Below are 23,254 nucleotides of genomic sequence, written 5' to 3' on the forward strand. Positions count from 1 at the left end.
ATGATTAAGGATGTTGAACATTTTTTCAGTTGCTTCTCTGCCATTCGGTATTCCTCAGGTGAGAATTCTTTGTTCAGTTCTGAGCCCCATTTTTAAATGGGGTTATTTGACTTTCTGGAGTCCACCTTCTTGAGTTCTTTATATATATTGGATATTGTTTCTAAAAAGATAAAGAAGTATAAGATGTGTTCTATGCTGGTATGGTGAAGTGCAGGGGAAGGGGTGCCTTAGTGGGCCCATGCCAAGGCATCCCTTCCCCTTGAGGGACCAACCACATGATGGGATAGTATAGAATAAAGTTTATTCAGAGCATGGGGAGGAGAGTTAAGAGGGTAGTAGAGACAGAAAAAGGCAGAGAGGGGGAGAGAGTAGAGAAGTAGAGGCCAGCCATGGCCATGAGCTCATGGAGAGATGGGGAAAGGAATGGGAATGGGGAAGGGGAGAGCAAGAGCAGGAGAGAAGCAAGAGATCAAGAGAGGGAGGAGGGGGCAAGCAGCCCCTTTTATAGTGGGCCAGGCCTATCTGGCTGTTGCCAGGTAACTGTGGGGAGGAGCATACCTGGCTGTTGCCAGGTGATTGGGAGGTGGAGTCTAGACAGAATGCTAACAGTTTCTGCTTGGAGTCCCTTGAGATCACATATAATTTCTTAAATGAATCTTCCTTTTTTCCCCCCTTCTTTATTATTATTATTTTATTCTTTCATGTATGTACATGTACCACTGTGTTCATGTGAAGGCTAGAGGACAACTTGTGGGAGTCACCTCTCTGTTTTCCACATGTAAATCCTGGGCTCAAACTCGGGTTGTTAGGCTTGGTAGCAAGCACCTTTACCTGTAGCCATCTCACTAACCCCCCAAATGAGGTTCTCTACAGAAAAAAGAAATGCCATTGGCATGCGGTAGAGGTTGTGTAGGAACTACCATTGTACCGGTAGTACAGGTATCTTGACAACAGTAATTCTTCCAATCTATGAATATGGGATTTTTTTCTATTTTTTTATACCATTTTTGGTATTTTTTTAAGCGACATTTTTATAGTTTTCGATAGCCAGTGTGACGATTAATCCTGACAGCCTGACAGGATTCAGAATTTTTCAGAGGCCACGGTTCTGGTTGTGTTGGAGGGGGCATTTCTAGAAATTTGACAGGGAGGCAGGAGCATCTGCCTTAAATGTGGGTGGGTCGATGTCACAAGCCAGCCCTAGACTAAACAAGAAAAGATGGGTGGAGGCCAGCATCCATTTCTTTCTGCTCTCCAAGTATAATTGCAACCTGACCAGCCACTTCACACCCCTGCCTGAGTTCAGTCCCTTTTATGATAGACTGTATCCCCTCAAGCCTAAACAAAAACCCTTCTTTCTTTAAGTTGCTATTGTCAGGCATTTTGTTACAGAAAGGATAAAGTAAACTAATACAATGTTGCTTTTAAACCTTTGGTTAAATTTAGGCCTAATCTTTTGTTTTCTCTGTCTCTCTGTCTCTGTCTCTCTCTGTCTCTCTGTCTCTGTCTTTCTCTGTCTCTCTGTCTCTCTCTGTCTTTCTCTGTCTCTCTCTGTCTCTCTGTCTCTCTGTCTCTCTCTCTCTCTCTCTCTCTCTCTCTCTCTCTCTGTGTAATTGTTTTGGCAAGAACTTAACATACTGTGTAGCTTCTGTTCTTAGTTGAGAAATTTGCTTGCTGTCAGTGTTGAGCACAACACAAAGCTTACTGATTCGGCTGCTTCTCTTTGAGCCAGCTTTTATCTTCAGCAGTTTCCTCCATTGTTTTTCTCTATCGCTGCTTAGATCTTGAGTGTTTCCTTCCCTCTGCTAGCCTTGGTTTAGTTTGTTCTATTTTCTAGTTGTTCACAGGATAACGATCTTCCCTCTGAAGGTGCAGCTCTGAATGGCCTGATAAGACTGCTTTCACCAAGTTGCATAAGTCGTGGTGTCTCGTGTGTTCTCTTCCTTTCACAGGTTTCTAACTTCCTCTGTGATTTTTTTCTCTGACACATTGGGGTTTTGGAGGCATTAATTTCATATTTTTGTGAGTTTTCTTCTGCAGATTGATTCCTAGTTTTGTTCCACTGTGGTCCAAATAGTTTTCTGGTATGTTTTCTGTCTTAAAGATTTATAATCTGTCCTGGAGTTTGGTTTTTGTACACTTGAGGAAAAATGTGTTTCTGTTGCTGGGTTGAGTGCTTGGTATATATCTGTTCTGTCCGATTGGTTCATGGAGGTTTTTCCTCTATTACCTTATTAATCTATCATTATTGAACTCTGAACATTGAAGTCTTCTGTTATTGTTCAACTATTTCCGCTTCAAATCTGTCAGTTTTTGCTTCATAAATCCTAGAACTTTCATGCATGTATGAATCGCATGCTTTAAAATTCATTCAGGCTACAAGTGCCTGAGGCTTTCTTCCTATATTATGACTATGCTTTTAGGATCTATCCACACTAATCTGAGATGCTGTGGTTCATCCAGTGTTATGTGGGATTCCTCCTCCTCCTCTTCCTCTTCCTCCTCCTCCTCCTCTTTCCCCTCGCCTTCTTCCCCTTCCCCCTTCCCTCCTCCTTCTCCTCTTCACCTCCTCCTTCCCCTCCTCTCCTTTCTCCTCTTTTTCTCCCTCTTTCCTTTCCTTCCCTCCCATCTTGTTTCATCCTTTCTCTTTCTTTTCTGAGACAGCTTCTATGTAGCCCATACTGGCCTTAAAATTGTGTCCTCCTGCCTCAGTCTCCCAGGTGCTAGAATTACAAGCATATACCACCAGGCCCACAGTTCTTCACGTGACTCTACTACACTACTTCTGGAGCGGCTCTGGCCATAACTATACAGTGGAGTCTCACTTAGTTTTCATTGTGGCTCAGTCGTGGCATGCTCTGGACAGCTTCTCTTCAAATGCTTAAGAGCCAGGCGTGAGTATCTTCTTTGCTAAAGTGCCTGTTAATGTCTTTGATTCACTTGGTAATCAGGACGTTTGTTAGGTATACTTAGCAGTTTAGTTTATGATGTGTGTATTTTATGTGACAGTCCTTCATTTCAAGTGTAGTCAGTAGCTTGTCCTTTCTTTCTCTTGACAGTATCTTAGTAGACTTTTTTTTATTTTGATGAGATCTGGTTTACCAGTTTTTAGCTTTGTGTTTAGTTTTTGCCTTTGGCGCTCTATCTTAGGAAGTCATTGTCAGCCGCCCCTCCCCCCCCCACACACACACATTGGGCTTTCCTGTTGCGCTCTTGAAATTTTTTTATTTTTAATTTTTTTAAATATAGCTTTGTGTTTTAGACTTGGGTTTGGGAGCCATTTTGAACTTTGAAGCTATGTCCAAGTCTAGCTTCTCTTGTGTGTTTCAGTGGCTCTGGTACCCTCTGTTGAAAAGGCCATTTCTGCTCCATCCCACTGCTTTGTTGGCCTATTTACATGACTTAGCTTCTGAGCTCTGCCCTCTCTGTTGATGGCTGCCTGTTTCTTTGGCCATGGCGTACTCAATGTTACTGTGCTTCCAGCAAGCCTGGAGTTTGAATAATGCCAGCCCTATAACTTAATACTCTTTGAACATTGCATTGGCTTTTTTGAGGTCTTTTGTGTCTGCATATAAATTTTGGATCAGGTTATTAATACTTACAAATCTTGCTGGGGTACTTAATGGGATTGCATTGATTTATAAGTTAAATGGTAAATAATAAAGATAATATTGAATCTCCCTACCCACAAATAAAGAATTATCACCCCGTGTAGCTAGTTTTTCTTTGGTGATTTTCTGTAGGGTTTGGTAGATGTCCAACTGCAAAGGTGTTTTGATTTATTCCTTCTCATTGGGCACATTCAATTCAGTGGAACTGTGTCTCCCCTTCAGTGGCCCATGCTCCCTGCTGGCATGTCGGAGTGTGACTGATACTCGTGCCTTGACCCTGTCTCCCGAGGTCCCCCTGGAGCTGCTTGTTAGGTTCAGGGACCTTTTTGGTCAGTTTTTTTTTTTTTTCAGATTTCCTACACAGCTGATCTTGTTGGCCAGAAGCATTCATGTCCAACCCCCGTGCTTTTTGAGTTTCCTCCATTTGACTGTTAAGTTAAGCTGCAATGTCCAATGTGATGTTAGAATCGATTTGCCTTGCTCCTGGTTTTGGTGGGAAAGTGTCTGCGTTCCTTGCCACTACAGAGGTTTTGTAGATAACCTTTATCATGTTGGGCAGCAGAAAGGTACTTTTAAAATTTTTGCCTATTGCTTTCTCCTGTACCTCTTATTTCTCCACCTCGTGATAATTTTCTTTGCTTCTTCCTCCCTTTCTTTTATTTTCCTTTTTTTTTTTTCAGACAGAGTCTCATTCTGTTTAACCTGTAATTTGCTATGTGAACAAGACTGATTTTTGAATTCACGGAGACCCACTCGCCTCTGCCTCAAAAGTACTGGGATTAAAGGTGATTGCCAGTGTTAATAGTGTTTCAGAACAACAACAACAACAACAAATTACATAACTACTTATATGTTTTAAATCTGGTAGAAGGCATAAGAAAGAGGTTGTCAACAGGAAAAATAAGTTTTTTTCTATACTCCTAAATAGATCGCCTACAATATCTGCAAAGTTTAACCTGGTGGTAGTAGTGTTGTTTTGTACTTGAAATGACAATTTTCAAAAATGGAAAATTAAGAGACTTTCTATTATTGTTGTTGTTATTATTATTAGAGAGATGATAGAGTGTACGTTGGCCTGGCTAGAGATACTCAGTGAGAAAAATGGAGCCCTCTGGCTCTCAGGCAGGTGTCCCTGTGCTCCTCCCCACTGGGTGGCGCTGCTGTGCTCGCCTCACTGGGTGCTCACTGGGTGCTCTCTCTTCCATAGCTAGTGCCCTGGGTTCTGGTGTCCTTCCTTCTGCCCATTCCTATTGGGAATTTGCTGTGCCCACCTCCTTTTGCTTGTGACGTCAGGACTGGGGACTCCAGCTTCTCCTGCTGCTGTCAGCCCTGCAATGACTTCAGATCCCCCACTTCTGTCCGACCCTTTCTTCTCTGGACTAAGACGAAGGCTTTGGGACTTCTAGTCAGAACATGAATGGCCTCATTTGCTATAAGATCCTCAGGGCTCTTTTGTTTTAGAAGCCTGGCTTTTTCTCTGTCAAGACTGCTAGAAAGTTCTTTATGAAATGTCTTCTAGACTTGTCCTCTTAGGGTCAAACTGCTGTGAGTCCCTGATTATTTTTCTTCCTCCCCTGCCCTTTTCTTTATTGTCACTAACACTGCTGCTTTCTGAAGTCTCAGGGAGGGGGGAGGGGGAAAAGGAGGATCTGGGGTGTGTGTGTGCATGCACACATGTGCACTTCTCTTTTCTTATTCTTTTTTTTTTTTTTTTCCAAGTCTATCCAGTCTCTTTGAAGCTTCTGTTTGGTTGTCAGTGACTTTAAGAAGTCAACATCGGGGTCTTCTTTACCATCACTGGCGACATAGTCCTGCAGTAGATCCCTTGCAGTCGAGTGTCTCTCTAGTACACTTCATTTCAGTGCATGGACACTGTCTCTCATCTCTGCTATTAGCTCCAAGGGGTGCCTCAATGGCCCTGAGACCTCAGGAGGAAGTGAACTTGAATTGATTCCAGGAAGACCAAGCAAAGGGCAGTCTCCCTCTGTGCAGGCGTGACCCCACTTGACATTTACTACACCTTACATTTTGAACCTGAGTACCGATGCACCAATGGGCTGATTGCTGACCTTTGTGTCATCTTTGCCTTATTGGTCTCCTGGAGTTCTTTTCTGCCATTCATATTTGTATTCTGTGTCTTCTCCCATTTCCTTCTTTCACTTTGCCTTCTTTAACTCCTGGTGGGGTGGCATGCGTGACCTTCAGGCTACTCCTCACCAGCTCCTTCCCTGTAAGCAGTCTTCCAGCACGAGGTGCTTGCTCTCTGAGGTACTACCGCCTGAATCTGTTCCCTTTTGTCATGTGATCTTTTCTCTTCTGCCATCTACACTTTCTTGATATTGGATTTGGATGCAGGAAGAAAGTCCTTTTCTGCACATGAAATGCGTGAATGCTTATCCCATTTTGGAGTCCGAGGTAGGGAAACCAGCCTGTAGGTCTCTGAGGGATGCACACAAACCCAGAGCCCCATGAACTGATTTTCACAGTGAAATGTTTCACACGACGAACACCCGGGGACCAAACCGCTTGAATGTGCTACGTAAGTTTGTCTGTTTTTATGTAGAACTGGAATCAAAACCCTAAAAACATTTTAAATTTGTGTGTGTGTGTGTGTGTGTGATGTGCGTGTGATGTGCAAGTGTAACACAGGATGTTGTGGCATGTGTGTGGAGGTCAGAGGACAGTTGGTGGGGAAATAGTTCTCTCCTACCACGTGGTCTCCAAGGTCCTGGATTCAGATCCAGGCCATCATCCTGGAGAGCAGGTACTTATTACCTTCTGAACCTGCTCGTACAAACTATCTGGATTTGAGTTCTAAAATTTAGTTGAGAGATTTTTCTTGTCTGGCCACCTTCCCCTCCTAGCCCCAGCTGCACTGGCCCTCTGTAAGTCCCATCCCAGGAGGCTTATTCATCGTTGTTCGTAAGTGATACTGACCTATAGTTCTCTTTTCTTTGATGTTTTGTCTGTCTGGTTTTGGTTTTAGTGTGGTGCTGGCCTTTTAGATTGGGTAAAGACATGTTCTCTCTGTTTCTTCTGACAGAGACTAGAGAGAATCAGGGAGTGCTCACCCTTAGGTGTTTGGGAGAACTCTCCTGGCACCCATCTCTCTGTGTTTGCTACTTTGTCTTGGACTGTTGTTATTTTCTATGTATATTGGCTCATCCTAGTATCTTGTTTCTTCTCACAAGGTGTGTGTGCATTTCGACACACTGTATCTTTGGTGGAACCGATCTATTTGTGTCTAGTTCTCCTGCTTGGACTCCACTTACCCACACTTTAGCATGATGGTCTAAAAGCTCCCCAAGTCCCCGTTTTTCTCCTCCGTCCCTTTTTCTCTTCTCCCTTCACATTTTCATCTAGAAACATCTCTTCCCCTAATCTTCAATGTCACTGCTCTCCTCCTGTTATATCTAATCAAAACTCCTCTGTCCTAGCATCGGACTTTTTCTTGCATTTTTTGCTTTTAAAATCAGATCGATCATTTCCAATTTTTCTATTGATTTATTAGTGGGGTGTGAGGGTGTACTATGGCACAGTATGGACATGGAGGTCACAAGGCAACTTTTGAGAGCTGGGGACCCCTCCTTCCATATATTTGAGGCAGGGTCTCTCTGGTTTCTGCCATACATGAACTCTAGGCTAGTTGGCCCACAAACTTCTGGATGATTCTCCTGTCTCTATCTCTCATCTCACTGTAGGAGTGCTGGCTTTTATTTACATGGGTCCTAGTGATTAAACTGGGGTCATCAGGCTTATGAAGTAAGCGCCCTTGCCCACAGAGTCACCTTTGCAGACCACTGATACTTAAAGTCCCTTCAACATGTCCTCTTGTCAATGAAATCATTTCTAGTAGCTGTGACCTTGACTTTGAGTCTTTGTCTGATAGTTACAACACCTGGGGGGTCTGGTTCTGTTGCTTGCTTTCTCTCTTTGTAAAGAGTGTATTTGTGTGTTTCCACATTATAATGGAATACTGACATGTGTAGCAGTCTAATGGAGATGGGTAATGGTGTCCTCTTACAAAGGCTGCAACTATCCTGGCAGGGCATTGGGGGAAATGAGTCCATCCCTGGGAGAGCAGAGCACGGGCATTGCTACCCTGGAGCTGGGGGTGGAGGGGACTCTCTGCAAAATTCTTGCTCCAGAAGGCCCTACCACTTTTTGTCACATAGGTGTGGGCCTTCCTATGTCCCCTCCCTCTTCTTCCAGGAAGGCCCTGGTTACCTGGTTACCTGATACAGGACTGAGGGAAAGCTAGGGGGATTTGTCATCATCTGCATCTGGGTAGGCCAAAGCTGACAAGGGACTTTTTAGTCCTTTCATTTCAGCTTCGGGGTAGACTAGAGGTTGTTGTTGGGGTTGCGGGGTTCAGCTGCTCTTGTCCCCAGGAGGTCAGTGGCATACTTAGGCCGTTCTCAACCTTTGCACCAAGCATGCGGGACATTGGCATATACAGGTCTGAGCAGGTCGCTTTCCATACACACATATATTTACATGTAGCAACTATTGAAGAAAAAGAGGCTATGACTTTGAAAGAGAGTGAGATGGGGTACCTGGGGGAAAAGGGAAAGATATCAAAAGCAAAAACAAATCAACATTATTTTTAGGCCACTGGCATTTCTCTGTCAAAGCTACCGCTTTACAAGTTGACCTTGCAAAGTGTGGCTGTGACCTTGTGTCCTAGTGTGTCCTGGGATCTCTCAGGCTGTGAGCTCCCAAGTCTTGGTCCCTCAGCCTACTTTGTCTCCATCTGGAGAGCTTTTCTGGTTTTTTTCTTTTTTTCTTTTTCTTTTTTTTTTCCCTGTGCATTCCTGTAATAAAATGCAGCGTCCTGACTGCAGTAAGGAGAATAGCCCCTTGTCGGTCAGGCTGGAAAGCCTTCCTCCCGTTTAGCAGCTAGATGCCCAGTCTCCAAGTTCCTATGGCCATCTCAGGAAAATTGTCCAGGGAACCCCCAAGCCTGTGGAGGGGCCTCCCCTCTTCCCCAATGCCCACTCTGGACTACTATCTCCGTGATAAAATCTCTACTTCAGGTTCTACCTCCCCAGGGCAGTGGCTATCATGCGCCATGGCCTTGCCCAAGCTAGGCATAACCAACCAGCTCCAGGCTGCTTCTGCATATGCAGTGAAGTTGAGAGTCTTACAACCATGTTTCGTGTTCTAGGAAAAGACTCTTCCAACTCCTGTCGGTGGATAGAGGAACTGGGCTGGAAGCATGTGGCAGGTCCTTAGAGGCTGGAGGAAAGGAGGTCAGAGCCTGCGTGGAGCCCTGGCATGGGCTGTGCGGGGCCAGCCGTGCCCCCCTTTCAGCCGCACTGTTGCCAGTGTGGTCAAGGATGAGTACACCTTTGTGGTGGTGGGCGCAGGCTCTGCTGGCTGTGTGCTGGCTAGTCGGCTCACCGAGGACCCGGATCATCGGGTGCTGCTGCTGGAGGCAGGGCCTAAGGACTTGTTGATGGGGAGCAAGCGGCTTCAGTGGAAGATCCACATGCCGGCTGCCCTTGTGTCCAACCTGTGCGATGACAAATACAACTGGTACTATCACACTGAGCCTCAGCCCGGCATGGACGGCCGCGTGCTGTACTGGCCACGAGGCCGGGTCTGGGGCGGCTCCTCATCCCTCAATGCCATGGTCTACATCCGAGGACACGCCGAGGACTATAACCGCTGGCACCGCGGAGGTGCTGAGGGTTGGGACTATGCACACTGCCTGCCCTACTTCCGCAAGGCGCAGACACATGAGCTGGGTGCCAATATGTACCGCGGTGGGGACGGCCCACTGCATGTGTCTCGGGGCAAGACCAACCACCCACTTCACCAGGCCTTCCTGCAGGCAGCACGTCAGGCTGGATACCCCATCACTGAAGACATGAATGGCTTCCAACAGGAGGGCTTCGGCTGGATGGACATGACCGTCCACCAAGGTACCAATTTAAAAAAAAAAAAAATTAATGGATATGAGTACACTGTAGCTCTCTTCAGACACACCAGAAAAGGGCACCGGATCTATTACAGAGGGTTGTGAGCATTGAACTCAGCACCTCTGGAAGAGCAGTCAGTGCTCTTAACAAATGAGCCATCTCTCTAGCCCCCAGGGTACTGATTTTTAATAGCCCCCACCTCTAATTATAGGCATCCCTGCTGCCTCCATCATGGTCAGTAAGCAAATCAGCATGGTGTTTGGTGAGAGGGAGATACTATAACTCCCCCTAGGTATCACAGGATACAACCCAATACTTGGGTATTCACTGTGCCTCTAGGTCATGCAGTATAGCAGAGGTGACTTTAGAGTTCCCAGGGACCTGTCCAGCCTGGATAGGGCAGCCAAACCCTATAGTCACAGATCTAGGAAGCTGAGAGAGGTAGGGACTTCAGTCCTGTGGTACCTGTAGCCAGGGAAAACACAGTGGCCCCCACTAGGGGTAGGGGTTGGAAGGCAGGGGCTGTGGAAGAGTGAAGGAACAGCTCTGTGTAATGAATAATGTATGGCGTTATAGAGACTTGCAGATGAGCAAGCTGAGGCAGAAAGAGACAGCACAAGACCATCGTGTCCCAGCTATCACCTCTTGCTAGATGGATGCAAGTAGACAGACAGCTCTACCCTTGCACACAGCAGGATAGAGCAAACCATGGGGCTCTCAATAGTTGGACTGCAGGGTAGGATATCCAGGTCACAGACATACCTTTGAAGGTGGGCCTTGCATTGTCAAGAGAGGGCTAGGTTTGCTTTCCCCAGTAGGTTCATGCCCAGGCACAAGGGAAGGGCAGCAGGCCACGGCTGACCTTGCTCCATCCTGCAGGGAAGCGCTGGAGCACAGCCTGTGCCTACTTGCACCCGGTGCTGAGCCGCCCCAACCTCAGGGCTGAGGTCCAGACACTTGTAAGCAGAGTGCTGTTTGAGGGCACCCGTGCAGTGGGTGTGGAGTACATCAAGGACGGCCAGAGCCACAAGGTGAGTTGACTCCTATGGAACGTGTGGGGACTGAAGAGGGCAGGAAGGGGACAGGCAATCAGGGTCTTGCTCCTGTCCCCCAGCGACGTGCTCTTGGTCCTAGGATGAGTTGACAGCCAGTAGCAGTGGCAGGATTGTCCCTGGGGTCCCACAGGATGTAGAGGTCAGAAGACCTCAACTCCTGCCACCCGCAGATTCCATGGTCCCTTGTGCCTCCATAAGCCTCTGCCTGTCACATCTACCCCCACGAGAGTCCTCTAGTATATGGTTTCAGGGTTCTGGCCTGCTAGAAACCATTAAATCAACCCTAGAAGTTTAAAAATCCACAAATGGAATCATATTTGGTGCTTTTCTTCGCTTGGCAATATGTCAGAGATGGCCTTCCCCCGCCTTCCCTTCTCAGGAGATCTGACTATTTGTGTGCTTGCTTCAAACCATTGAGGTGTATGCTATCATCTCACTCGAGCTCTACCCCCCACCCCCATTTCCAAGGCCCCTGTTACAGCTGTTACTTAGAGTCACCCATGGGGACTCTGTGCAGATCATTTTTAAGTAGCCTGCCAGCCAGCCCCCTCCTCTGTTCTCTATCTAGGATCTGAGAACAGATTCTCCACAGTGGTGTAATTTCCAAAGGCCCAGCAATGGCTAGAACTGGGTGCCTCTCCACGGGGCAGTCAAAGAGCTGGCTTTTCAGGAAGAGTGATTGGTCGAGCTCTGCCTCTTCCAGGCTTACGTCAGCAGGGAGGTGATCCTGAGCGGGGGAGCCATCAACTCTCCACAGCTGCTCATGCTCTCTGGCGTCGGCAATGCAGATGACCTCAGGAAACTGGATATCCCTGTGGTGTGCCACCTGCCTGGTGAGTCTGACTGCTGCCCGGAAGGTAGCTCTGTACAACCTAGCAGCTTGTTGTTTGAAGTGGCGGTGGGATGCTTCTTGAAGGTGTCACATCCTTCGTTCCTATACATCTGAGGGCATCTGGGTCTCACTGGACACTCCTATCCCTGGACCCCAGGTCTTTATGCTATTTTCCTTCACCCTCCCTTAGGCAGCTTCTGCACCCTTTAGGAGAGCATCCTGTAGCAGGCGTGGGGCTGAGATTACCACCAGGACAGGGTTGTGGTGTGAGAGATCTATCCCTAAGATTTACCAGTTGCTCTAAGCACAAATGAGGCCAACCTATGGCTCCAGAGCAAGCCACTGTTCAGGTGAAGATCCAAGCTTCATCTTAGAAAGGGCGTGTTGTGTCCCTGAGGGCTGGCCTTTCTCAGGAAGCTTTCCTGGAGGCCTATGGAAGCAGTCTGTGTGTCCTGACTGCCCAGTGTACCCTTGATCTTGCATGAGCTTGACTAGGGTCTGTTGGGACTGCCTCTCCCTTAACAGGCTGGGGGAGACGATGGAGCTGACAAGTGTCAGCCTGGCCAGCGCACACATAGTGACACTTCCCAAGTGCAGTACCTGTTGTAACTGTGGGCCCTGTCCTTGGAGGGCGCTGCTGAGGAGGGCTGACCAAGGGCACCTGAGTGACTGCTGTAGAGAGAGTGACAGAGTGGGTGGTTTTAGCAGCATTGGAGAAAGAGCCGGACTTGTCTGAGAGAGCAGAAGGCGTGCCTCAGGGAAGCAACTTCCAAGCTGGGGGCCAGGGCAGGCAGGAAGACAAAGCGGACTAGAGAGAAGCTTCCAAAGCCAGGGGTTCACCCCTGTGTCCGCCATTTTTTCCCTAACCATTCCTTCCTGTGCCAGGAGTTGGGCAGAACCTGCAGGACCACCTGGAGGTCTACGTTCAGCAAGCGTGCACACAACCCATCACCCTCCACTCTGCCCAGAAGCCTCTGCGGAAGGTCTGCATCGGCCTGGAGTGGCTCTGGAGCTACACAGGTGGGGGCTGCCTCCTGGGGTACTTGGTGGCTACGGTCTGTGGGCATCGTGGTTTTCTTCCTGAAGAGCCAAGACAGGCCTCAGGTTGCTAGGTATAAAGCCAGGTGACAACCCAAGCCAATTTTTCCACTCTGTGAAGTGAGGGCACAAAGGTCCTGTCTGGCAGGTCTCTGCGAGGGGACAAGAGGCAGTAGTAGCACACGTCGAGGGACTGAGCAAGAACCTTGCTCGAGGTGACGCTCACTGAGCAGCAAGACGAAGAGCTCATAACACAAGTGGCCTTGGCAGACCTGACGCCCCTCGCTTAGCATGGAGCTAGTGTTTTTAAAGTTGTAACGCTGGGTATGGCTGCCCGGGGAAAGAAGAAAGGTTATGGACAAACCTGGTGCCGAGCCCTGAGCCCCAAGGCCAGGAGGATAGACACGGGGGAGAAGAGGGACACCGGGTAGAGCTGGGCCATCTGCTGTACCCTGACCAGCTCTTCTGCCTTGTCCTCATGTGACCTTCAGGGGACGGAGCCACAGCCCATCTTGAGACCGGAGGGTTCATCCGCAGCCGACCTGGGGTCACTCATCCGGACATCCAGTTCCACTTCCTGCCATCGCAAGTGATTGACCATGGGCGGAAACCCACCCAGCAGGAAGCTTACCAGGTATGCAGCCATCCATGGCCAGAGACTCTGCCTCCACGCTCCTGCATTAGAATAGATGTTCATGGTGTTATCTGTCCCACCATGGAGACCTCCATTTAGTACTCTGCCCACAATGCCTACTGTCTGACTGGAGGGGGAAAGGGAGCCCCAGGGATTGAGCCCAGGGGTCTGCCCACAGGATGTGTTGAGGGGAGGACATGTTACAGTGACTTCCTCAGCCCGGGGATCGTCCCAAGAAAGTTTCAGACAAAGGAGTAAAGGCCAGACAGGATGGAGGGCTGTATACTAAATGCTGAGTGCCCACCCACAGGGAACCTGGGGCTTCTCTAAGTGTCTGAGCTGTAGCTAATGGAGATTACTGTGAACTGTTACCTCTGAACCCTTCTAGGTGCATGTGGGAACCATGAGGGCCACGAGTGTGGGCTGGCTGAAACTGAGAAGCGCCAACCCCCGGGACCACCCTGTGATCTATCCCAACTACTTGTCAACAGGTAACAACCCAGACGCTGCTTTTGTATCCCCTGGGCCTGCCATCGAGTTAGGGAATGTTAATAAGGTTCCGTTTGTCCCTCACCCTTACTCTGGATCCTAGTGCTTAACACCGGGGTTGCCTTCAGTTCTAGGTCACACAAGGTAGCCTGGGCCTCACAGCACAGCAGGACAGAGGTACCACTTTCAGGCCCATCTGTAGGAGGGACAATTGCCAGGCCTGTGCGTACTACCTGCCTGGCCTTCCCCGCCAGAGAGCACGCTGTATTCCCAAGCCTGCCTCTTTGCACGCACCACAGAGACTCATGCCTCATGAGCAAGGTTTCACCTCCCAGCCACATGGCAGCAGGGATAGACTATACATCTTTACCCCTGGCACTGTTTGTCTAGGATACTTGGTCGTCACTAACTGCCTCTGTAGCATGGTTCTCCATGTCCCTGTCCTTTGTCCCCTGGTTTGGCCAGCAGAGTAAGAGAAGGGGACCTCACTTATTTCTCCTCCACAGAAACCGATGTCGAGGACTTCCGTCAGTGTGTGAGGCTGTCACGAGAAATTTTTGCCCAAGAAGCCTTGGCTCCCTTTCGGGGAAAAGAGCTGCAGCCCGGAAGCCACGTCCAGTCAGACAAAGAGATAGATGCCTTTGTGCGGGCAAAGGCGGACAGTGCTTACCACCCCTCCTGCACCTGTAAGATGGGCCAGTCCTCTGACCCCACTGCGGTGGTTGACGTGCAGACCAAGGTCATTGGCGTAGAAAACCTCAGGGTCATTGATGCCTCCATCATGCCCAGCGTGGTCAGTGGCAACCTGAACGCTCCCACGGTAATGATTGCAGAGAAAGCAGCCGACATTATTAAGGGACACCCTGCACTCGAGGACAAGAATGTTCCTGTCTACAAGCCCCAGACTCTGGACACCCAGCGTTAAGACAGACAGCCATTGCCTAAGGACGACAGAGGAACTCAGGCCAAACCAAGAGATCCAGCCAGTACAGCCCTGCCCTAGATATTTCTGAAACGGTATAGATACTTGGGACCCAGATACCCTGACTCTTGGCTCAGACTTTCATGGTTTCTGAGGAAATGAGGTCATGGTAGGCAGTGAGGCAAGTCCGTTTTCCCAGTGTCTCTCTGATGCCCCTCCACAAAAAGCCTAGCAAGCAAGCTGGGGCCCTCTGCCTGGCCGCCTGCCGTTAGCAGGCGGGGTAGCTAACATGGTTTTCTTGTCTCCAGTTCAGAGCTCTGCTTCCAGGAAGGACTAGGATGATCCTTTCCCTGGTCTCCCACCTGAGGCCATTCCTGCAAAGTCAGGGTGGTTGAACTGGACCTGGCTCTCTAAGGAAGCTTTAGCTGAAGCCAAGAGGCAGGCAACAGCTCAGCCAGGCTGGTAACCTGAGCTCATGTCCCCGATTAGAGGGACAGGCAGCAGCTAGAGGATGCCTCATCCCCCTCTGCACTTCTCTCCTGCCCTGATTTAAATCTAAAGGGTGAGGCGCAGGGACGAGGGCTCAGGTGACTGCACAACTCATGCCTACCTCTCTGGTTCTCATCTTATGAAACCGTCCAGGTGAGAGGCTTGCAGGACGTTGTTCAAGAAAAGGCCATTTTGGCCTCACTGCCAAAGGTTTTATTGTTTAACCCTTACCACACAAAAGTGCAGGAGTATAGAGTCAGTCCCACATGCCAGTCACTACCTCATGCCAAGGACATGAGCCCACAAGGTCCTTTCATGGTGGCCCTGGAAGTGGCCCAGGCACCAGAGCTACTTCTGCTGACAGGGCTGGCCGTTTCTTATTCTCTAGACGTGAGAACAGAGAGCATGGCACCAAGGCTGATGGAGAACAGCAAAGGACTTTGAGGTGAAAGATAAACCAGCTAGAATTTGAGTCTGGGGTCAGAGGAGCAGATACCAGCAGCATTTACAAGAGCTCTTTGATCTGGAAATTCCTCATAAATTTCGATGTAACCGATAACTTAATTTTTGAGCCAAGATGCCTCGTTCCGACTGTTCTTACGAGAGAATGAGGGTCAGATGCATTGTAGGTTAGTTTTCCTGAAGATGTCCAAAGCCATCGTCTGTAGTAGGGAAGGAAGGGATCGCTGTATAGAAATCACATTGCTGAGTGAAGAAGAGAGGGGAAATAGCAGGATTCCAGGGTCCCCTAGGGTTCAAAAACAAATTATAAACCATCACTTTTACTTTGCAAACCAGGTTGCCTTTATTTCATCTTACCTGCCTTGCCTTTTGTTTTTTGTTTTTTTCCTGTTCCAAAAGGAGGTCAAGGAAATCCTAGGTCTGCCAAGAGATCCTTACAGGGCAGGTGTTAGACAGCCGTCATCCGTAGCATCTTTAGCAGCACAGGTGTCACCCCTGGGAGGGCCATGTTCTCCTCTCAGGCTCAGCGGTGTTTGAGAATAAGTGAAGATCAACCTGGCGTGCTCCTCAGTCGCAGTTGGGCCTTTCTCTCACTTCAGCATAGGGAGGCTGGCTTCACGTGCTGACATGATTTAGCCACGTAAGGAAACGAGTTTCCGGAGACAAGAAGTCAATGTTACATGCCCAGAACTCACAGATGTCCACGTCAGGACAGAACATGTGCTTTGGAGGGATCCTCGCTGAAGCCCCCATAGCTATTCCAGTTTCCAGTCCAAACAGAATGGATGAACATGCAGGAGAGTCTTGCCTGCGGTGCCGAATCCACATGCTGGGGTTGTCTGGAAGTCCCAGTGCCACAAGGGAGCCAGAGTGGTAGAATGGTATAGTCCTGCTTCCGTTCTAAAGTGGGGTTCACACAGGCAGTTAAGATTGAGTCTCCTGGGGAAACTGGACAGGCTTAGTTAAGTAGGCTCGTTGGCAAAGAGCCTGTAATACTCCAAACATGGAAGGCCACATGTTGCCAAAACCAGTACCTGCACACCTAGCAAGCATGTGCCCCAGGATTGACTCCTAGCACTAAAAAGAACTGTGGGGAGCCCTGCTGTGTTGATGGGACTTGGGCCCACCTCACTGTTGGCCAAGTGTGTTCCTGACAGGGTCACAGACAGATCATGGATGGAGACAGGGACAACTTGCTAGCATGACCAGACAACCTCATAGAAGCAGAAGGTGGGGACACTGTAACACATGAGCCCTGCCTCATTTCCATAAATTCAAATAGATTCTTCTCACCGCCCCCACACTACATCCCTCAGGCCCCAAGGTTTTTCATATTTCCACTGATAAACTACCACAATATCAAACCTAATGCAAATATTTTAATCTTCAAATTTGGAGGGGGGGGGGGAGAACATGACCTACCTCCTAGCCCCTGCTGGCTGGGCTGTTGTATATTCAACCACTCTCTTCACCCTTGTTCTGAAATCAGAGACCGGAGACCGAGCCTCTCCCTAGGTCTCCACTGCCCTCTGGGAAAGCGCAGCTGGAGTGGGTTTTGTGAGAGGTGTGCCCATGATTTGGTGGTGTTTGTACAAGTAAACCAACACTCCATCCTCCCCAAATAAAGGCCGAGCTGATAAAGATCGTAGATAGTAAAAAGCACACAGCACGGAATAGAGCTGGTCTGGCTTAAGAGCTGGACCACTGTGAAGTGGGTAGTGCACCCCAGCTATGCTCTCTTCAAGTGGCTAGGGCTACACCCTCAAAGGGCTACACCTTCTAGAACGATGGAGCACAAGTCCACATACCTCACAGACATCCCAAATGAGGTTCTTGCTGATGGTGAGCAGATCATAGTGACTTCCACCTTTTAATGTCATTAAAAGCAGGAGCTTAAACTAAAAGCAGCATTCCAAAGACCTCAATATCAGGGGGGTGGGGTGGGGCAGGGTAGGAAAACCAAAGAGCAGAACTATTTAGTCTTAAAACTTCCTTAAAGGGGAGGAAAAACCATGCTCTACAACTTCAAGTTTTTCTTACAAAGAGAAATTTAATATTAGATGAGAGGTTGAACCAGGCTTAAAGCAGACACACCGGGAAGTAGGACAGCCTGAGACGCCAGGCAGCGTTGACGGCTGACTTTGGGAACGATCACCCATTCCAGAACACGTGAGTGTGATCTGCTGATGTTACGTCGCACAGTCAGACAGACAGACAGAAACCCAGCACGACAGAGTCCAAGGTAAATGCTGATGGTGGTTTAGCCCTTTAGGAGAACAGCACTCTCTGCAGCTGGTGTGAAGTTACTATCGGCCTCGGAGACCAAGGGCAGAAAAAGCCGCCCAAAGCTCTCCCAGTAGAGCCAGCTGTGTGAGGAGAGCTCCCCCGTATGATGACATTATACAGAGTTTATTCTGAAGAATGTTTTGCATTTTAATAAAAAAAAGGCTTTATGTCAGGAAATAGTCATTTACAAACCTTGAAGTGTTTTTGCCTGCATCTGGAGTAAGAATGTCTTCCGAAGAGGTTTGCGAGGTCTTTATAATAAAATTTATTTACAAAAAAAAAAAAGTTTCCACAGGTTGTCTGTGTACTAGTTAAAAATTTTGAACCCAAATTGCTACCTGTATTTTTGATTGCAGAGAATCCTTAGGAAAGTGATGGGATGAGATCTCATGTCGCTGTCAGGAAATCTTGACAGTTCTAACGATTCCAAAGCTAACTGTCCCTAGGTGTGCAGTCAGAGTGCTTGTGTTCTCATGAAAACTTCAGCCCTTGCTCAGCTGTGTGTGACAGCTCTCGAAGAGAATCCTGCACAGCAGCTGTGAAAGGCGACAGGACTCCACAGACCACCTGCATTCACAGGACACCACGGTGCTCCCCTCTGCCCCCTCTGTGGTATACCTCCTAGATCTTAAGCATCCTTGGGGATGTGAGCAGACATGGGCCGCTCATCTGTGCAGCTCCATGTCAGAGACCCAGAAGCATCCTGCGTGGGCAGCTGAGGGAGCCAGACCAGTGGATGCCACTGGGCTGAGTAGCCACCTGGACCTGCTGCATAACTAACTGACCAGAGGGTTGTGAAAATAAAACCAAACCAAAGTCAACGGCAACCCATGTGGGTGGGAGGTGCAATATAAAATCATAGAACCCAAAGAAAAGACTGCAAATTAGTCAACTTGATATCTTACGGAAAGATAGGTTTATAGTAACTCAAAATATTTTAGAAAAAGTTCTGAAGTGCCAAGTTCTTAGGAACTCAAAAGTTTATCCCCAAAGATTCTTTTACTGAACATGTGAGAATTGGCTCTAATTCTCCTAATTCTGTTTAGCCCAAGTAAAAATACTAAGAATTTCTAGGTTTGGGTGGGAAACTACGATTGTTAGGACCCGTGGATATTGCTGCAGTTCAAATACGGTACGATAATTACAAAATATAGACCATCTCTTTACAAATACAAATTGTATATTACAAGCCATGTACAGTAAATCTATAATTTTTAAACAAACTAAACGTATCTAAGTTTTACCTGGTTTGCAAGTGCGGTACTCTTCCAGTTTACAGTTGCCCTTAATGTGACAGAACTGACCGTCTGAGTGATGGTCTCTTATGTAAACTGGCATCGCTTAACAAAACGATCCGGTCCCACTCCCCTTGTCGTGACCACTAGTGGCTGGGTTCTGATGTGTACCATTCAGAACAGCTGCACAGAAACCAGGAACCAGTGTGTTGGGGGAGGGGGCTCAGAAATGGATATGCCAGGCCCAGTGAGTGTCTGATATGCTAGACCAGTGGTTGAGGTAATGACACAGGCGTGGTGACTGTCATCACCTTTAACCTCTCTCATGTCTGCAGGCAAAGGGGCATGGGCATGCACCCTGGATGGGAGACACCAACTCCTGGGCAGCCCTCTGGCCTCTGTGCAGGCCAGATATACTGTCTTCTGAGGCACGGCCTGAGCATGTGACATAGCACATGCCAGGCCACTCAGAACCTGCTCCTACCAGGTTTATGGCTTCCTTGAGGCATGAAATCACTTGTACAAAAGTCTAATTGAGCGTTTTTCTCCCAACTAGTGCCTAAACTTTCCTAATTATGAGGCACTTTATCCCTGGCCCTCCTGTGCCCGTCTCAGGCTGGAGTCAGTCTGCCCTCACTGGGCTACAAGGTGGTAATGCAAATCATCTCATCTGCCAGGTCCTCTTCCTCTCGCCCAGGGTCTGGCTCCTCGTCACTGTAGCCAGGACCAAAGTCCTGGAGCTCATAGTCCTGGCGGTGGGAGATGGGGCCCATGTCCCCGTTGGCTCGAGGACACACACTGCCATTGAGCAGGGTGCTGGCTGCACTTTCCATCTCGTCTATGGTTAGGTCACAGGCATCGGCAATCTCATGTTTTGTCGCTGAGACAAATTTGGGGTCCCTCGCGTAGCGTCCCAAGCCTTCGGATATCAGGACCTGTACAGGAGATAGATCGATGGCATGAGGGAAGGTCTGCATCAGCTCTCGGTGCTCGGCATGCTCTGGTGACCCTGTCAGCCATGCTGCTAAACTTTATACATGACACTAACCATAAATGAGCTCAGCTCTGACGGTGTCAAAAGCTGAGTGGCTCCACAAAGCTGAGCAAGAGAGAAAGCACTGGGGACGTAGCACAGACTGGTACTGCAGGATGGGACTCTCTGGTGGGACTTGGCAGTGCCAGCTAGCTTTCACTCAGGCCTTAAATGATGTCAAAAGGCCACCCTCGGGTGGCATGGCTGCAGAGCCCACCACTGCCCCCTCCCCATGTGATCATGGCTCTCTTGTTTCTGCTGCCACCTAAGATTTGTCCAGTGGTCAAAGGCCACCCATACTCACTGCCTCCACCAGGCTGTCTGCACTCCTCTGCTTGTCGCTGTTTTTGTTCCGGAAGCTGCTGGGGACAGTCAGACTGGCTGGCGTGAAAGTCCTATAGGAGATGTCGGGTTCATCTGTGTACCAGGAACTGCGGTGTAGGGATGGCAGGCTGCCATTGACCTGGTCCATAGATTCTGAGCGGTCCACCTGGATCAAAGGGGTGTAGCATGGGCTCCAGTCTCGGTATGGAGGGGTTGCTGGAGGGGTGGCCCACGACCGGGTAGAGTGGCTCGGTGAGTACTTCTGGGCTTTACTGGAATCTAGGCCTGCAACAGCCATGATCTAAGGGGGGAAGCAGAGAGAGGTCTGAGCCTTGGTCCCAGTCTGGCATGTGGCAGCTGTGCAGAGATGCCTCTCAAAAGCCTGGGGGAAGATGCCTGTGCAGCAGAGGCCACTCAGTGAGCTGTCCAGGGAACCAGGGATTAATAAAAGACTGGGCTTCCTCTTTCTCAAAGCCATAAGGCCTTCTCTATGACTGAACTGTCAGTTACTAACTTACGTAACCACTTGAGGATGAGGAGGGACTGGGAAGATGGGTAAGCTGTGGTGTGTGAACACACTACCCAGGCCTCTCCAGGCTTCAGTACTGAAGCACACTTCAGGGACTCTGGCTCATTCGGGACAACAACCATGTCTCTCTGCTCTAAGGCCTGCCATCCTGCAGTGAGTGTTCTCTCGGCCCTGAAATGCCGGGCACAGTCACGATTCTCACATGTCCCTTATGGGAGAGCCACCTTGGGATGTCTGCTAATACCGGTTTGCACTGACACTGTAGTTGTAGCCAAGGAATCCAGGACAACCTAGGCCAGTGGCTGAGGTAAGACTTGGGATTCTGCCCAGTGGGTCACAAGCCCCTTTTAGACCTCCTCGGCTGTCTGAGTTGTGGCATTGAGTGATCTGGGCTTTCAAAAAGTTTATCTTTCTTCCATGATGATACAGGCAAATGGGCTCAGTGGTTGGGCTCACTAATTTATCTTCCAGAGGACCCAGGTTCAATCTCCAGTACCTACATGGGTAGTTTATAACCATCTGTAACTCCAGTTCTGGGGATCTGATGCCTTCTAAACCCCAAGAGCACCAGACATGCCTGTGGTGAACAGACACATATGCAGGGCATGTAAAATAAAGTAACTCCAAAACAAATATTTTAAGTGCTGGCAGAGGTGACTAGAAAATCTGCAATGGCCACTGAGTACATATGGGTTAGAGCTTGGGGTCAGAACCTCACAGAGATCCAGATTGGCTGGCTGGCTGGCTGGGTGCAGGTTTCTGACATCTCCCTTCATCAATCAGCCCACACAGCACTTCTGATGAGATAGTTCAGGAAATATAAAGACCTATGTGTGGTGGTTTGGCCCAGAGGGTGGCGTTATTAGGAGGCATGGCCTATTGGAGGAAGTGTGTCACTGTTGGGGTGGGCTTTGACAATCCTGGGCTCAGGCTCTGCTCACTGGAATGAGCGCCTTCTCCTGACTGCTTTTGGATCAAGATGTAGAACTCTTGGCTCTTCCTACAGGACCATGTCTGCCTGGATGCTGCCATGCTTCCTGTCATGATGACAGTGGACTAAACCTCTGACACTATAAGCCAGCCTCAATGAAATGTTTTGCTTTCTAAGAGTATAGTTGTCATGGTCATGGTGTCTCATCACAGCAACGAAATCCTAAGACAATATGTATGTATTCATACATATCTACACACACATATATATGTAATGAATGCGTACCTCTATCCTTAAGCCCTGGTGAACAGGCTCAGTTGCCTTTCATGTGGGCATGTGGGCCCCCTTAGCCCACTCTCATGGACAGAGGGTTCATGCACAAGAAGCTGCCCAAGTGGCTTGATGGTAGAACCACCTCTCTGAAGGAATAATTAGTAGCAGCCATCACTGGGACTCTTACGAGTGTCTGTAATTGCCTTAACTCAGACTGTACCAGTGTCCTCTGACAGGAAGAATGGATCCAAGGATGCCCGGTCCACCCTTTGCTGCATGTGCAACTCCAGCAGAATGGGCCCTGGGGGATCTACCAGGAAGGGCTGCTCAAGGATAAGCAGATTAGAAGGGGCAGGCTCTTTGCTTCCTCCATGTGTATCCCAGGGGAGAGTGCATCCCAGGTGGGGCCAGAGCAGCTCACCTGCTGCTGCATCAGGTGCAGGGGCAGGGCAGCGCGGTGAGGCAGGGCAGGCGATGGAAGGACGTCATCTTGGCTGCTTTGCCTGCGTAGACACTCAAAGTTGAAGGAGGACCTCCGATGGGCTGCGGAGCAAAAGCACAGGATGCTGTGGTGATATAAATTCTGTCTGGACAATGTGTCCTGAGAGTCAAGACTACTTTCTGAGGCCTTCAGCAAGGAGGCCAGGAAGAAGCAGGTCACATGCTTCATCCAAGAGAAACAATTACATAATGCCCCAACTAGGGATGGGAAGACTAAAAGGAACAAGCCAGCTGTGGGATGTTTTGATAAGGGAGCAATGAATCACTTCAAATGTTTGCTCTCAGGCAGCCCAGTGGAATCTGTGCTGAGTTACAAGCCCCGGGATGTATTGCAGAGATCCATTCTAGAATCGTAGACATGCCATGCTATCCTATCTCTGCCCTACAAACACTCTGCATCTTTCTGAGGTCCCCATATTTAAGCCTCTGTTTTCAAAATGAGGGATTCTGTCAATCAGCTTAACCAGGGAAAATAACCAAATTCTTTGCTTGGAAAGAATCCACCTTCCCTAGCCTAGATGTGAGTGTATCTAAGTACTTGCTGTGTGCTGACAACAGTTGCAGATAGAGGCTCACTGATGGTCCACAGCTTTTGGGTTTATAGTGTACCAGGCTTAGTGTTCTGGGATCCTTTGGCAAAGACAGCTGAGTCCTAGAAGCTTGTCCACCCTGTCATGGGCCTCGGG

The 23,254-nt window shown here is 48.8% G+C and overlaps 2 protein-coding genes and 1 pseudogene across 14 annotated transcripts in view; 1 reads left to right on the forward strand and 2 right to left on the reverse strand.

The window, feature by feature from the left end:
- Positions 1-15,788, forward strand: part of Chdh (choline dehydrogenase) — a 31,101-nt gene extending 15,313 nt beyond the window's left edge. For 5 of the 8 annotated variants that reach the window (XM_021182197.2, XM_029468892.1, XM_021182198.2 and 2 more), the window contains 7 exons: positions 8,779-9,538; positions 10,415-10,566; positions 11,294-11,423; positions 12,308-12,442; positions 12,952-13,094; positions 13,483-13,585; positions 14,090-15,788. In XM_021182197.2, coding sequence (XP_021037856.1) covers positions 8,830-9,538; positions 10,415-10,566; positions 11,294-11,423; positions 12,308-12,442; positions 12,952-13,094; positions 13,483-13,585; positions 14,090-14,508 — 1,791 coding nt within the window. In that variant the 5' untranslated portion in view covers positions 8,779-8,829 and the 3' untranslated portion in view covers positions 14,509-15,788. Of the gene's footprint in view, positions 1-2,755; positions 2,895-4,291; positions 4,397-8,778; positions 9,539-10,414; positions 10,567-11,293; positions 11,424-12,307; positions 12,443-12,951; positions 13,095-13,482; positions 13,586-14,089 lie in introns of those variants that run through there. The other 3 variants (XM_021182199.2, XM_029468893.1, XM_021182201.2) reach the window with 2 other exon arrangements.
- LOC110309497 lies at positions 4,454-6,013 on the reverse strand (annotated as a pseudogene).
- A 1,698-nt stretch (positions 15,789-17,486) lies between the features above and the next one.
- Positions 17,487-23,254, reverse strand: part of Cacna1d (calcium voltage-gated channel subunit alpha1 D) — a 458,457-nt gene continuing 452,689 nt past the window's right edge. For 5 of the 6 annotated variants that reach the window (XM_021182191.2, XM_021182190.2, XM_021182193.2 and 2 more), the window contains 3 exons: positions 22,489-22,610; positions 20,315-20,635; positions 17,487-19,912 (listed from right to left, as the gene is read on the reverse strand). In XM_021182191.2, the coding sequence (XP_021037850.1) occupies positions 19,619-19,912; positions 20,315-20,635; positions 22,489-22,610 (737 nt within the window). In that variant the 3' untranslated portion in view covers positions 17,487-19,618. The remainder of the gene's footprint in view (positions 19,913-20,314; positions 20,636-22,488; positions 22,611-23,254) is intronic. The other variant, XM_021182195.2, reaches the window with a different exon arrangement.

This window comes from Mus caroli, chromosome 14, assembly GCF_900094665.2.
Source record: "Mus caroli chromosome 14, CAROLI_EIJ_v1.1, whole genome shotgun sequence".
Classification (NCBI taxonomy): Eukaryota; Metazoa; Chordata; class Mammalia; order Rodentia; family Muridae; genus Mus; species Mus caroli.